At 38.0% G+C, this 16,026-nt stretch overlaps 1 protein-coding gene across 2 annotated transcripts in view; it reads right to left on the bottom strand.

Moving 5' to 3' along the window:
• Positions 1-445: 445 nt before the first annotated feature.
• The window catches only part of LOC126500162 (protocadherin Fat 4-like), an 89,422-nt gene continuing 73,841 nt past the window's right edge, over positions 446-16,026 (bottom strand). The window contains exons 19-21 of one of the 2 annotated variants that reach the window (XM_050139853.1): positions 11,864-11,994; positions 10,501-10,590; positions 446-768 (exon numbers count right to left, since the gene is read on the bottom strand). In XM_050139853.1, the coding sequence (XP_049995810.1) occupies positions 663-768; positions 10,501-10,590; positions 11,864-11,994 (327 nt within the window). In that variant the 3' untranslated portion in view covers positions 446-662. Of the gene's footprint in view, positions 769-9,783; positions 9,854-10,500; positions 10,591-11,863; positions 11,995-16,026 lie in introns of those variants that run through there. The other variant, XR_007591262.1, reaches the window with a different exon arrangement.

Genomic DNA, 16,026 nt, shown 5'->3' with positions numbered 1-16,026 from the left:
TGTCTAAAGAGTTAAGAGAACTTGCTGATTGATCTTGTTGAGGACCCAGATTTTTCTTCTTATCACCCAAACCAGGTGGCTCACAACTGTCTGTAACTCTAGTTCCAGGTAATGGAACACTCTCTCCTTCAGTGCTAAAGGCACTTGTACACACACGGTTAACATATAGACAAGGAGACAACACCCATACACACAAGTAAAAACAAGTTTATCAGGAAAGTGGACTGTTGACAGATAAGAAATTGTCACACACGTTTGACCTTGTCTTTCAAAAATAAACATTTCCTAGAGGCCTAATGAAGAATTTAGTATTATAACATATATTTTATTTTCTAAATTAATTCATGCAATGATCACCATTTTTAATTACATTTAAACAGTTATTGAGATATCATTATAATCTGAGTACAATTTCAGTCTATTTTTTGCCTGCTTATTAGGGTATCACAGTAACTTTCTTAAAGGCACACAAGCAGATCTTTATGACATATAAACCTTAGCACAGATGCAGCAGTAAAATTCAGATGCATCAAATCATGTGACAGGCTACACAGGTACTTGGATATGTTGAAAACCCTGGTGCTGTTTTATTGTGAAAAAGCTGTGTTTTCAAAGACCTTTTCAAATAGAGCAAGTGACATGAGGATATAGTGACCTTTCTTCTAGTTAAAGTCAAAATGTCTTCTGTTAAAATTATTTTCTCTTCTTAATAGTTCAACATCTTGACATCCCCGGTCTGGCCGTTGAATAGATATTACATTCCTGTCACTGACGAAAAGAAAAACACTAGATTAAAACCTTAGTAAAAATTTGAATATTAAGTATTAAAATACAGCTTGGTTAATAAAAATAATGCCAATGAAATATTGAACAATATTAAGATTATTGTTATTGCTACTATTGCCACATATGTTTTAAAACTTATTAATTATAGTGAAAATGATAGTGCACCCCATGATACCAGGTTCACCAATAATTAACCAAATAATCTCAACTGCATGTTCATGGGATTATGTATAATGTATGAGAAAGAATAAAGATGAGGGATTTAGATTAAATTAAATTGCCTTAAAATCATAATAAGCACATATTTGTTTCTTCTTATCATTGCATTCTGCCAATGAAATTCCTTCACTCTCTCTTAGTAAACTGCATGGGGCCACTTGAACCCTTCAGGAACCCTCTTCTCCACTATCACTAACATGGTACTGACTCCATTTGTCTAGGTCCTGAAGAGCATTCTCATTGGGAGACTAACAATGAATATTAACAACACAGTATTTGACCATAACCATTCTAAGTGACCATAACCATTGTTGGAGCTCACAACTGAAGTGAATAATATGCCTGAAAGTCACTTAAGATTTAAGACTGCCAGCCTACAGTGTAATCGAAATATTTGCTTAGCCTGCCTTTAAGGGAACATTGTAACAGCCAACTTTACTTGCTTTGAACATCCCATGTATCAACTTTCCCAACCTAATCTAAGATAAAGCTGCAATCTTTAATTCTATACTGCTCCATGCCCTGACCCAGAGTAATGTGTATCATTTCCTAAAAACAGCAGGTACAGAAGTTTAAAGTAACTTCCCAAACTCTAGCATAAGAGTTAAATGCAGCCATTCATAGCTGTCAACGGATAAACAGCATTATTTGTTATCTGGGCCAGTGAGGACCAGTTGGAGTGACTTAATCCCTTGCAAGAATATGTTAAAGGTTTCTGTAGGGCATTCATTTCTTCTCCCATATGATGTTTCCTATGCTCTTCAATAAGTATAGATTGAAGATCTTTGTCAGGGACAGATAAACACAGCACACACACACACACACACACACAGTCTATACAACAGATAGACACACATAGAAATAGCCATACATAGACAGGGACAAACAATTTCACAAAACAGGTAGGCACAGATTGAAACTCAGGTAACAGAGAACCAAAGACTCAGGGAGCAAGAAGTAAAAGTAGGGAATTCAAATCTGAATTCACACTGCTTAAACAACTCCCGAAGGAAGTGCTTTTATCTTTTTTCTTCTTCGATGTGACATAGATGCACTATTGATGACCTGGAGTTAACTGCTAAAGTGTTACAAAAATCTGGGGTGGGTTAGGGGGAAAGGTGGAGGGAGCGGGAGATGGGGAGGGAGTGGGAACAGGGACTGGTATGTAAAATGAGAAAAGAAGAGAGTGTTTCTAAAAATTAAATAAATAAAATTTTTAAAAATCCACCCAGAGAAGCAATCCACAAGATAATATGCATTGTATATATGGTAGGTATATACATATTCAAGCCCTAATGAAACATTCAAAATAGTCTAACCCCAAGCCACTCATTAAACCAAAATACTGTAATTTAAACACTTTGTGAGGGATTTGGGAGTGGAAATGAAGACTCTGATACCAAACTACTCAGATGTGAAACCTGTTTCCATATTTGTCAGTTGTGAATCTTATATAGGGTTTTTAAAAATGACTCTCTCTCTCTCTCTCTCTCTCTCTCTCTCTCTCTCTCTCTCTCTCTCTCTCTCTCTGTCTGTCTGTCTTTCATTCATGTATGTGAATTGGTATTTGTCTGCATGCACATCTGTATAAAGGTGTCAGAACCCCTGGAACTGGAGTTATAGACAGTTATGAGCTGCCGCGCACCGCGCCCCCTTATCTGCACTCTGTGCGCTGACACCCAGTTAGCGAGCTTCGGGCAATGAGGCTAAAATACACAAACACACACAGACAGAGAGACAGCGACACGGGTCATACTTGAATTCCCCAGGAATGCCCCCTTCATTGTGTTCAGGGGCAGATTATATAGAGATAACCACGCCCCAGCCAAACCCACCAGAAACCACTCTCCTGCCATCAGGAACTCCTGAAGGTCTCGTGCTCAGAGCAGCTGTAGGCACTCAGATGAGGGAATTACAAGAAATTCAGGATCTGGGGTCTTACTGCTCCCAACAACGAGCTGCCATATAAGTGCTGAGAATTGAATCCTGGTCCTCTGGAAGAGCAACCAGTGCTCTTAACCACTGAGTGTCTCTCCAGCTCCCCTCCCCATATAAGTTTCTTGTCTTTTTTCTGTATCCTATCTTCAAAGCAGAACTGGTAAAGCAGCACCTAGCTCCTAGGATGGCTGGAACTTAACGAGTTTATGCATGTATGCCTTTATATAAATTCCTGAAAACTCTGGGGATTCTTATAGGTAATTCCTGATAGAATGGTAGGAAGTTCTCTCTTCTTGTTCTCTCTCATGATGAATTTAGAATACAGTGTGTGAAGTGCAGTCCTAGAATCAACAGCCTTTACATAGTTATCAAATAAACACTACATGAGGTTAGGGTTGAGGGGACTCAGCTGCCACATGAAATGTTCTTTGGGATTCATTATCAGACATTGCTTTTATTCCTATCGTAAAGAGGCCATTAGTTTAGCTGTGCTGATAGTTTTGGAACTCACTGGTCAATCATTGGTAAACTATTGTATTTTGACCAAAGGGTGACTTTCCAAGTCCTCTAAAACGGCTTCACAAATTCACTTTGGTGTATAACATTGGGGTCCTTGTCAATAATACACATTCACTTAGGACTTCATATGTTTCTTACACATGTACTCAGGACTTCCTTCATTCTGCAAATATTCATATAACCATAACAATATGCTATGGATGGCAGTTTATTAGCTTGAGGGATAAAATCGTGGTTGCTTATGGAGATGGAGAGTAAAGCTTATAATACACATCTGAGTTATTAGAGGCATAAAGTGGTTTTTCCATTATTCCACTCTCGTCAATCCAAACTTTTGTTTTGGGTACAAGTGTCAGTAACTCCTGACAATAATGACAGCTACAGATTACAGATGAAGAGACAGACTGGTAATGTGTGGGAATTAAACAATGAAATTATGTCTCCAAAGTAGTCCCAAACTTCTGCCTTTCTATACCTTCCACATATGAATCAAACAGTACATATGGTTAACCTCACTTCCTATTTCATTACACATAAGACAGAGATACAGAGACACACGGAGATGGAGTCCAGACGTAGAGCCTTATGCTATTTTAGGACAAAGATAAGTTATCACGTGATGTCCTCTATGCTGTTTTACTCTCCTCTCTCCTAAATTGTGCTTTTAAAAAAAAATCTATGAAAAAAACAGGTTGTACCTGATTGCACATATTGTTGTGATTAATCCCTTAAACTATAAAATTTACTTTCTTAAAGGTTACCAATAATATCTTAAATAGAAAACCCCCTTTAATCAAACACAATTTGAATGTCTAGTATTTATTTAAAACAAGGCATAATAGTTTAACAGGCATCCCATACTGTCTTCAGAGATGTTTGTAATAAGGTTATCAGAGATCAGTGTTATTATATATGCTGGTAATTATTTTCTAAGCACAGTGGAGACACGTACATTCAATAGAGTTGATTCAGAGACTATGAATTCTATCCTCCTTTTTTAAAAAAAAGATATTTGAGAAAGTTAAGTGGGTCAGAGTAATCTAAATTTTGAAAACTACATAACCAGCATGTATTTAAAGATGTCCTTTACAAAAGAACAAGGGCCTGACACATTGTGACAGAGTTACAAACCGCAAATGTCACGACAGTATCAGAAGTGATGAGATATATTTGGGGCTCTCAATGCTTAAGGACAGTGAAGACATTTTTATCTCTATCACCCAGTGAGTTTGGTGGTATGTTTTTCACCTCAAACCTTTATGTCCTGTAGGAAAAACTGGAATATGATTATTTCTATCCTTATAAACTGATAAGGAATGAACATTGGAATGCATTTTTGCTCATGTGGGCTTAGATTTGTAACAGGTTTCTCCAATGTTATTCATGAATAGCTTGTGTCAATATGAAATAGAAATGGATATAGTATTTGAAAAAATTACAGAAAAAAAAGAGTAAGGCAAATTAGGGGTAATTTCTAGGCCTGAAAAAAAAAGATTAATTAAGGGTGTTCAGGTAAAAATGGAGATTAATGGAAGATAATAGAAGTACTTGAAACTAGTTAAATCAATAATGAGGTCTGTGGATTTTTGAAATATACATTTCAGAAAAATGTGATCACAAAAGGAAGCAATCGCTATTAAAGAGTAAAATAACTAATAATGCATATGGATCTTTTAGCATAAATGAGCACCTAGAGTTCCCTTCCTCAGTATCTTTAACATAAAGAAAACTTGACAGTGTGATACGGATCACTCAATAACGCACTGTTATAAATATTTCCATGTGTTAAAATCAGGAGCTTCTTCTTTCCAGTATCCATTGCATGTCCATCATAAACTACTGATGGAAGAAATAAATTTATAACTATTTTATTCCAAATTTTTATCACTATATACAGTTGTTGATCTTATTAACCACCTCATAAATATTAATAAGAAAAATGCTTTACAATATGTTCTATTGTCCCAGAGTCCTTTATAAATCAAGAAATCTGACAACAGGGTACTTAACTTAATACTATTTACCATTATTAAATAATTATTTATAACATTCAGAAGGCTTCTTTACAGTTTCAAAGCAGATGTTCAAACTGGTTAAAACCTCACTCAGTTCACTGATTACTGTTACACAGTTTCACCAGGATTCCTAGAAGGAGCATGTAGTACTACCTTCCTATTGGATTTCTCACAATAGGCTTAGAGAACTCAAAATTGGGCCAATTCTTTTCTAAACTGTGTGTGTTATAGGGACCTGAGTAGGGGTATATAAATAGAACATTGATTATGTGAGGAGTATTTTTGAATTGGGTGGATATGTGGAGGTTAGCATCAGTAGACAGACAGACAGTCAGTCTCCTTCCTAAGGTTTGTATGATCCCTAAACGGATGAATGAAGTCAGGAGAAGGCCTTGAGAGAATAGTGGGGAAAACAAATAGCAGCGACTACCATCTCAGGTCTTGCAGTTAGGCAGCAGAAACAGGGCAAAGAAATGTTTTGATGAAATCTGCAAGGGGAAAACTTAGCATAAAAAGAGGTGATGAGCAGAGGGGGGGCATCTCAGCACCTCGAGGGTAGAGCAGAAGATTCTGAGGTTGCTTTTTAAGAGCCCATGAGAGCTTTTAAAAGCTTTACTTTTTTAATTTAGTGCGTGTGTGTGTGTGTGTGTGTGTGTGTGTGTGTGTGTGTGTGTGTACAGGTATCCATTAAGACCAGAGGTATCTGATTCTTGAGAGTTGGAGTTACAGGCAGTTTTAAGCTAATGGTTGTAGGTGTTGGGAACCAAACTTGTGTCCTCTATAAGAGCGATATGATCTGTGAACTACTAAGGCATCTCTCTAAGCATGTCTGAGAGAGCTGTAGATCTAATTTTGTTCCTTTTTATTGTTTGAGAAGGATGCAGAGATATCACAGTTCAAAGTGAGAAGACAGAGATGTGCTGGAAATTAGGAGAGAAGGAAGGACTATGAAATGGCACCATTCAAAGTAGGAAGGTTAATTTACTATGAATCTATAGTTAGTTAGTGTGGTTATGTTGAGCTGTCATTCAAAAGCATTGTCTTAAGTTGCATTGAGTTCAGAAGACAGAATTACATTATTTTCCTAGGAAACACAGGGCAGCTTAATATTGCCACACAATAAACTGATCCATGGATTTCATTAAGACTGGAGAGTTTCCCTAAACGAGTTTAAATGAGATGGTGAAAGAAAAAAGTGAAAAGATTGTTGGTGGAGTCAAGATGCTAGACAGTAAATCCCAAGATAGATAGAAGCAAAGTGCAACATGAGATGAATAATAAGGAAAGAAAATGCATGGCGTTCTGGAGATGGCTCCAGGGTAAGAGCCACTGTACTGTGGTGAGCCCACAAGTATTATACAGTTTGAGTCTCTTGTACACAGTTACATGCTGGCCATGGTCAAGCATGTCTCTAATCCTAGACATGGGGTGGAGAACACATAACTCAGAGGAATCCCAACGTCAACTAGTCAGCCAGCCTAGCCATTGAGTTCTGTTCTCCAAAACTAAGAAAAAAGGTGATTCAGAAAGATATCTAACATTGACATCTGTCTTTCATATGCCCACCCACATGCACGCGTGCATGCACACACACACACACACACACACACACACACACACACACGGGGCGGGGCAGGCCAACAGAAAGGAGAGATAGAAAAATGCACAACACACAACAAAGAAAAAAATTAAGAAGTATGAAAATCAACATAAACGAGAGGGGTGAATTGATAAACACCTGAATAATTTTTAATCAAACTGGAAAATAACCAGGGAGGATATATTTTTAATCTGTAGTTTTGAAAGTGTTAAAATTTTTCATCGCAGTAAAGTCTTGAGGGTAGCCATAAGAAAACTTGTCTAGACTAGGGAGAATGACTAAAGAGGAAGAACAAAGGAATTATAGGACTGATTGGTCATGATATATGTTGGCCAATTTTTTGATGAAGTTTCATATTCCATGAAAGATGCCCAAGACACACTGGGAAAGACACGTTGGAGCCAGAGAGCAAAGCGTTCAATTAGTTCAGGGGTAACTTGAACAGGAATAGTGTTTGTAAGTGGTACCTATGTCATAATATAGTAATTTGGAGGAGGAAAGAAATGTGCACAGGAAGAGGAAAAAGGAGTTAAAACTAAGTTAGTGATTGTCTCTACAATCCTTGAGCTATTAGGATGTGGCTGCACATAGAACTTCAGTGGTAGTGCTCTGCAAGTGAAAAAAAAAAACCCTCTGTATCAGTGAAGGCAGAAGAAATCACGTGGGCAATGCACAAATGCATGTGCCTACGACATGATAGAGCAAGAGTGAAGGATGTGTAGGCTTCTGTGGAGGTATTTAACTTAGACTAATAGGGAGAATCAGACACTAAGGGACTGTGGCACTGTGAATATGCACACAAAGTCCTAGAGTATAAGAAAGGCAAGAGAGAGGCACGCTGCCCAAGTGGAAGGAAAGGTTGTGAAACATCTTGGAGTTTGTAAACCAAGTTCTGTGCCAAGATAAACATGTGTGATGTTTCTCCATTTCCCATCTAGAAGCAATGCAACTCCTTTGTGTGAACACTCATGCTAATTCCTGTGCAGTTTTCCTAGATGTTCTACAGCACAGGAACTTTGTAGATCCCTGAAATTCTACGGAACTTACTACATGCAGTACACAATTGAGAATGTATCAAGCGCCAGCATTATTCCTTCCAATATTTTATTTATTTTTCTCCTAGCTGAAATATGGCCTTAGAAACAGTGAAATTCATGTTCAATATCTCCTTAAAACTTTCATATACTCTAAAATGACCTTTATAGTTAGATATTGAATAGTCATCCATTGAATTAATATTATTGATTGTCTTGGTGTTGACTTGAAAACATTTTACTTGTCAAAGATACTGAACCACGTATAGTTTTAGACAAATCTATTTCTGTAGCATCATGGTTTAAAGCAATTCTTTTAATGGCAATCTACGTCACATCTCCTCTTCCTAAGGTGAAAAGGGACAGAAAGTTTGTAAAAGCCAGTGGATGGCTATAGGACAGTGTTTATTAGACACACATAACAGCTTGGCATATAAAACCACAGCAATTGGCAAAGCACATACAAGAGCTGCACATGATAAAGCCAGACCAAGTCCCAGCAATGAGAGGGAAGGTGGTCATGCAGTCCCACTCCTAGCTGAGGAGCTATTGACACTCCGTGGTCTCTAGGAGAGGAAAAGTTAATTTTCTCTATAGACACAGCTCTCGTGGGGGCGAATCATGCCCCAGTAGATAACCCTTCTTATACACATATTTGCAGCACAGTCTGAGAAGAAACCACCTTGGTTTGAGAAGAAATACTGATATTCCCAGCAAAAGGATCTAGAGGGGGATTTGTAGCAGGAAGAATGGGAAGGGTGGGTTTGATAAAACCACATCGCATGCATGTATAAAATTCTTACTTAAATAATAAAAATGCAATAAAAAACATATACTCAGTGAATATCCCAACAGAAACTTGTTCAAGAGACAGTTTGACACGTGACAAGTATTCATTGAATAAGTGAGTTGCATAAAGATGAACAGGCACCACAGTTACTCTTAGCAATGACCCCGCTAGATTATCTATGTAATTTAATTTCACCTAAAGAATGAAAAAAAGGAGACCCGAAAGCTATCTCAACAATACCCGAAATCATTTTGACCTCTACGGATGTATCAGCACTGTCCCTTGCTTCCTCGTTGACATCATGAGCATCAAATCATGGAAAAGTGGGTGGGAACTCTACCCCCTCCAAGGTTTGCTTCCCCTTCGAATTGAATTTACTAAACTCTCTGTTGAAATATGAACGGCGGGGCTGTGTCCCCAGCACCCCGGCCGCTTGGCTAGCTCATGCCCGAAATAACAACACACAAACTGTATTCATTTAAAGACTGCTTGGCCCATGAACTCTAGCCCTTACAGGCTAATTCTCGCACCTGGACTAGCCCATTTCTAATCATCTGTGTAAGCACCCCAAGGTGCGCTTACCGGGAAGATTCTAGCCTCCGTTCATCCTGTCTGGGAGCAGAGCAGAGTCTGACCTCACTTCCTCTTCCGCCCAGAATTCTATTCTGTTTACTCCTCCCATCTATGTTCTAAGCTATGAGGCCAAGCAGTTGGTTTATTATAATTAACCAATGACCTTCCTCTACAACTCTCTATTCTGTTTATGAGTTCCTATTCACCAGCTCTTACTCACAAGTGCTTTTCTGTCATCTAGAGTCTAGGAAATGGAAAAAAATAAATACTCTGAACTCTACACTGTTTTTTTTTTCTTTTTGTCCTTACTTTATCATTTCCAGGGAGCAAGTTTGGTCTTGTATTCAGTCTGAAGCCAATACTCAGTGAGTCTTCATACCTATTACAGAACATATTTGAAACATTTACTTTACTCATTAACACAAAATACGTTTTTCCATGCTAATGTAAGAAAACAATGAATGATATAACAGTCTACTTTTATAAATCACTAAGTATACCTACCCTACATATGCAACACTTAGACAGTGTTAAAATTAGCTTTAATAGCTTCTGATATGTTATCAGAACTGGTTGTGTTTAAAGTTCAGACTGTAGTGCCTATCGTTAGTGTTTTATATTATCTCTTACATAAATAAGTAATGTGTTTTGATGGTATGCTAAGAGAAATTTCTATAAAATACTATATTCTTATTATTCTAACCTGAATTCACCTTGTCATTGAATAAACAAAATGATTTATAAAGTACAATGATATTACTAGTAGTAAGATACCAGGACTATATTATAATTCTCATTTCAAATCTGACTTTGCTGTCGGCTATGATCCCAGACCTAGAAGTGTGGCCAATAAATATTGATGAGCAAGGCTACTTTAAAAATCGATGTGAAATTTACAGGTAAGATTTAACATTCCAAAGCCCCAACTGACATTACCTATATCTAAACTTAAAATAGATTGAATCGCTGAAGATTCAACTTGTAGAGCCTCAAACTTCTTTGTCTAAATCACTAAATCTGCTTTACCTTGGTCCCTGTGCAGCTTCCTTTTCAGTGAGACGTGGTTGACTCTGCTGTCTGTGACAGTGAGGAAACAGTCGGGACCAGGCAGGAACACTGGAAGGAAGGAACCAAATGCAGAGTGTCGGTGCAAGGGAAACTCGGTGCTCCCTTTTCTTCCCTGTCCTCTGCTGCTTTCCTTTGCAACAGTGAGTTCTCTTCTTCTTAGACCATTAAGTCCACTTACTATTATTTGTATGTATAAGAATGAAGAAAAATTTACGGGACATGTATAGCCTTTCAAGGACTGCATCCCTGAAGAAACTGACTCCCCCAACCCAACGCCAACAGCAGTGAATTGCCAGGAGCTTATCAATTAGGGATGGGAAATGCCTCCCCCCGCACTGCTGCAATTCTGGTTGGCTTGATCTTGTGCAGGTGTTATGCATACGGTCTCTGATGTTGTGAGCTCTTGTGTGCGCCGTCCCTCCCATGCGCATCAAAGGATTCTTACATTTCTTTCAGCTGTCCTCTTTTTTCTTTCTTTTTTTTTTCTTTTTTCAAACCTTCTTGTTAACCGTTCCTTCACCTTCAAATCATGTCACTTTGTCTTTCAGAATATACAGCCAACTTTTCAGGATAAGGCCCATGGTTGTAAAAAATAGATTCGGATGAACGCAGTTCCATTGTTTTGCTTATGAAAAGGAGAACCAATCACCCTTGGTGTAGATAAAGTGTTTTCAGCATCTTTCCTTTATTTTTGCTTCCAATTACTCTTCAAAAGACCATTGTTCTGGCCCTTTCTCAGCAAAACTTTCTCTGTCCAGTTTCATAGAAAGATGCTTGCGTTTCGGCCACATCCTTATCACGCTGCTCTGCGATCTGATTCTTTCTCTGTTAAAGGATGTGTTTGTGCAAAGCACACACTGTCTGTTACTATGTCTGTGTGTTGCTCACCTCTCCTTACCCCACCCATGAGATATCACAAGATGCTTACTGGGTTATTTCAAGCTTTCTCTGATTACCCTTCAATTGCTTTGGTCTCTTTGTGACTGCTGTCTATCCTTCGATAAGCAAATATAACCAGGGATCCTGACCTTGATTATGCATATGGATAGTTAAAATCTCATTTATGATCATTTTTAAAAATCAAATGGCTCTAAGCTAGAATCATTTCATCAACAATTTTGGTAGCAGATATTGGCTTTCAGGCAGGAAGATCTTCCTTAGCACTCAAAATCCACATGTAAAGCAGTTTTCATGATGAAGCATGAAAAGCAACACAGAAATTTCTCCCAAGTCTTTGTCTCCATTTTCATCCTTTTTCGAAGGCATACTTGATAGTTTCATTATAAACTGATATAAAGGGAAGCAACAAGGAAAATCTTACTCTTTGAAGAGGCACCATGCAACTGCGTACAGACACATCACGAAGAGCACCCCCGTTAGAGTGAGGGCTGCAGGAAACCAGCTGTCGGGCTTCCAGTAGTGTGAGATCTTCCTTAAGACGGAGGTAGTAATCTGAGGGAATGCAATAAAAACGTACTAAGCATCAGCAGTGCAACTGTCAAAAATATAAAATACAATGTATACTGAAAGGATTTCTTTATATTCGTTTTCTTTATGATTATTCCTGCTAGGGAATAAACTCTTTTTGAAGAAAAAAATATGTCTTTGTGGAGTCTATGAAAATCTTGGCAGGAACATTAATGACTGCTGGCTAAATGACATAAAGAATGAGTCAGCAAGTATTATTTCAAAACGAACCGCAGCATTATTGGCCGTTTCTGCCTCCTGCCAAAAATCTCAGCATGTTTTTCCTCCCAGCATATAAATTCCCATTACTATCTCAACTATGACCATTAAGAAACCACTAAGAAGGAGAAGATTTTCATGGATGTTGACTATGGCCCTTGCCTAAGGAACAGTGGCATCCAGCAGATGGCAGTGTAAGCTAGGGTAAGCTTGCAAACACGCGCATTAGGTGTGACATTTAAGGTAAAGTAATATATAAAGCTAATTTCACAAAGATGGCATGGAAATAGGGAACGCCAAAAATGGAACTTAAGGGAGACCTTTGCCAGAAAAGATCTGTCAGCAGGAGAGGTGGAAGAAGTCTCATTGCTTATCTGGCTGAGTAAAAGGAACCCTTTCACTGTTGAAAGTGTTGAATGTTGGTAGTTGTCAAGATTAAGCATTATATGACTAGTCATTCTGCTTTACAATACACAAGTGTGGGCATGTCCAAACAAAGGAAGATGGGGAAAACAGATTAAGCTTAAGAGATACCCGTTAAAATGCTGTGATCTAATTTTCATGAATAAATAGTGTCGTGCTGTATTTCTAAATAAATAGATTGAAAGGTTGGCAATTTGCTCGTCACTTAGTCATATAGCTTTATTTTCAGATCGTTAAGAAATAGCTCGGTGTGATGCCACCCCCCCCCCTAGAGTTCCAACTACTCCAGAGGCAGAGAGGCTCAAAGATTACTAGTGCCAAGGAGTTCGAGTTCAGAATAATAATGCTCTCACAAATACATTTTCCACCGTATAAGAAGATAGATTCTAACTTGCACTTGCTCATTCTTTCTCTCTACTGCCCTTTTCCCCTCTCTTTCCTTCTAACAAGTGCATATTGAATATTTGTTCTGCTCTGGGAATTAACTGATAAAGGTCATACACAATCTGAATCGCAGACACAACATTTATTTACCAACCACTGTGAACCACAATTCAGCAAAACACTTTTAGCTAGTTATTCTCCTAATTCTCATCTCAGAGGAGTGGGGCTCACTTGGAGGAGGAGCTGAGCTGAGTGGTACCAGGCATCCTGGACAGGGCCAAGTTCAAGATGGCAGCAATGGAGTTCACACAAGTCCGCATGTCTCCAAAGACCACAAGCTTTTTACACATTCTCAAACATGTGGCTTATGCTACATACTCTCAAACTTAACAATTTTAATTTTAAAAAGTCCACCCTATAGCAAGGCACTAAACTACCATATTTCAAGAGCTGTTGTAGCTCCCTCTTACACACAGCCATCTGTAGGAAGTTGACAGTTCTTGACACCTGGTGTGTGTCAAGCTTACTTACTTGACAACAAGCAAAGATTTTTGAAGTGGTTTTTATTTTCTCATGTGCTTACATAAAATTTATATAATGCTTTTTTTTTTGCAAAATGCCATGCTTCATTGTGAAATATGTCAGTCTTCTAAGGTGAGTCAGGATCATACCAAGATGTGGTAAAAAGAGCAAAATCTTTCTACAGTTATTAATACAATGTCAATGGATTGCATTTACATAACATGTTTATTACAAGACCTTTCATTTCTCTGGCTTCATTTGATACTTATAAAACCCTTTGTACAACACATAGATTTATTCTAATCCATCTAGTAATCCCTGTACACTCAGTAAATATTTAGAAGTGTATTTTGTGTTGGCTGGACGCCCTTGCTACACCCTTCCCATGGTGTGACTCAAAACAAACTTGAGAGTACTGGATGTAGGACTTTATGTTCTTATCGCCCTCGCACAAGGCATATTAAGCTATCACTTTATGTTTTAAATATTTTCAAGTTTATTGGCGACACCAGAGCCCAGAAGTCACAACAGAGATCAGTGCTTGCTTGAACTTCGGTTGTAGCACCTTCCTGTCTAACTTTCTTGTCTCTGTTCCTTTTCTTCCTTTTTCTTCCTTTTTTTTCTTTTGCATTTTGCTGCTCTCCAAGCTTTGTTGATCTGCCTAATATCTTCGTTATCTCCGTATCAGACCAACCGCGCTCTCCATCTCAAGACGTACCTGGTCATTCTTTCTTCTTTTATGAATAAACCATGTGCTCTCGCATCTACCTTTCCTCATCTGTGGTTGTTGCTCTCGCATCTACCTTTCCTCATCTGTGGTTGTTGCTTAGTGTCTGCTCTTCTCGTTCCGTCCATCAAGACCTACCTAAAATTCCACTATCTCTTCTGGGACTTTCTCGGATCCTTCAGGCCAGAATTTGATATGATGTCTGCCCTACGTTTGTTTAGAGTGCTTGTCAAAATGACTTGTAACTTAATTTGCTGGAAACCACCCTCTGGACTCATGGGAACGTCTTGTATGCTAAGACCACTTTCTTCTATTTTATACCTCAGTGGCTACACTGGTCATATGATTCCTCAAACTTCAAGCTTCACTGTTTCTTTAAGGATTGCTATTGATCTCCCTGGTTCTATCATTTAGTAAATCTGTGAGCTTTAGAAAATAATTTAACCTCGAGAAAAGAATTTGAACTTTCAGCATTTCAGTTTGAACTTTGTAAAGAGACAAAAACCAAATCTTTGTGTTTGATTAAATAAAATCACTTTTTAAATGTGAAAACTCAAATACAGATGTATTTAGAAACATAAATCTCGTTACTAGATAAGAAGTCTCATTCAAATATTAGTTACACAATGTTATACGAAGAAAACTGACTTTAATTATTAAACCCCAAACTTCACAGAATTCATCTTAAATTGTGCATTCATTGTTGTACAAAGTGCATGGTTTCTATATTTGTTTAGAAATATAGCGTGGGAGATTTTCGAATGCTCCCAAGTTTGCCTAAGCAGACAACCCAAAGGCACTCATAAACTTAGACACTGGAGTGATGTCTCCTCCTGGTGAAGAAGCTGAAGACTGAGGCCACGAACTGCTCAGGACTGACAGACCATGTGTGTCGTCAAACATTTATCTCACCTGAAGGTAAATCACTGGTGAAAACAAAAGGATCCCATCTGTCACTCGGTTATGCTCTAAGCTTCTCACTGCTGCATGCAACTAATTAATTTTGTTTCATAACCTTAATTACTTTACAGAAAGGACAATAATAATGGTGTTCCCTGTCATGGAATCTTTCGCCAGTGTTCAGAATCAGAGTAACAACAGTTATCCAAAGCTGCCTGGTCTACCGCCTTTCATGTTATTCCACTTAACTCTCACTGAACAACACATTGTAGAAAAGATGTCAACAAGAATTTTTTTATTAACTTTTTATTCTCAAATATTTTATTAAATACAGACTAGATGTCTACTGAAAATGTCAAGTAACATTGAACAGTAAAACTGCTGATTAGAGCAGAAACTGGTTTTTTTTTCCACTTCCTTAGAAACTTACCACAAATAGTAAAAGTTGTGAAATTAATATTAGAAAATTTTAGTATTATAAAGAAAACATGGAAACTTGTTTTTCCTTAGTGGCAGCTGTAAATGAGAACTAAGTGGTTTGTGCCTAATACTTCAAAACAAGAAACAATCTATTTCTGTATGTTTTCAGTTAATAAAATATATTATAAAGCATGCTATGTATTAATGACATCTTGTGTTCTGGCCAACACACTGGGACAGGTTGAAGACATCTCTGTTCATAATCCCTATGACAAACTGGAAACTGAGGGGCAGTATGCTAAATGACTCAGCACAGGTTTACACGGTGATGGGAAGGGCAATCTAAGAGTCAAGCCAGGACCTGCCTCATCACTAAGGCCACAACCTGCCCCTCCATTTGAACCTAAGATTGTTTGCCATCA

Source organism: Alexandromys fortis, unplaced genomic scaffold (assembly GCF_014885135.2).
Source record: "Alexandromys fortis isolate MF-2015 unplaced genomic scaffold, M_Fortis_MF-2015_v1.1 scaffold_38, whole genome shotgun sequence".
NCBI classification, from domain to species: Eukaryota; Metazoa; Chordata; class Mammalia; order Rodentia; family Cricetidae; genus Alexandromys; species Alexandromys fortis.
The sequence above is the reverse complement of the archived record's forward strand: the minus strand, read 5'-3'. Positions and strand labels throughout refer to the sequence as shown.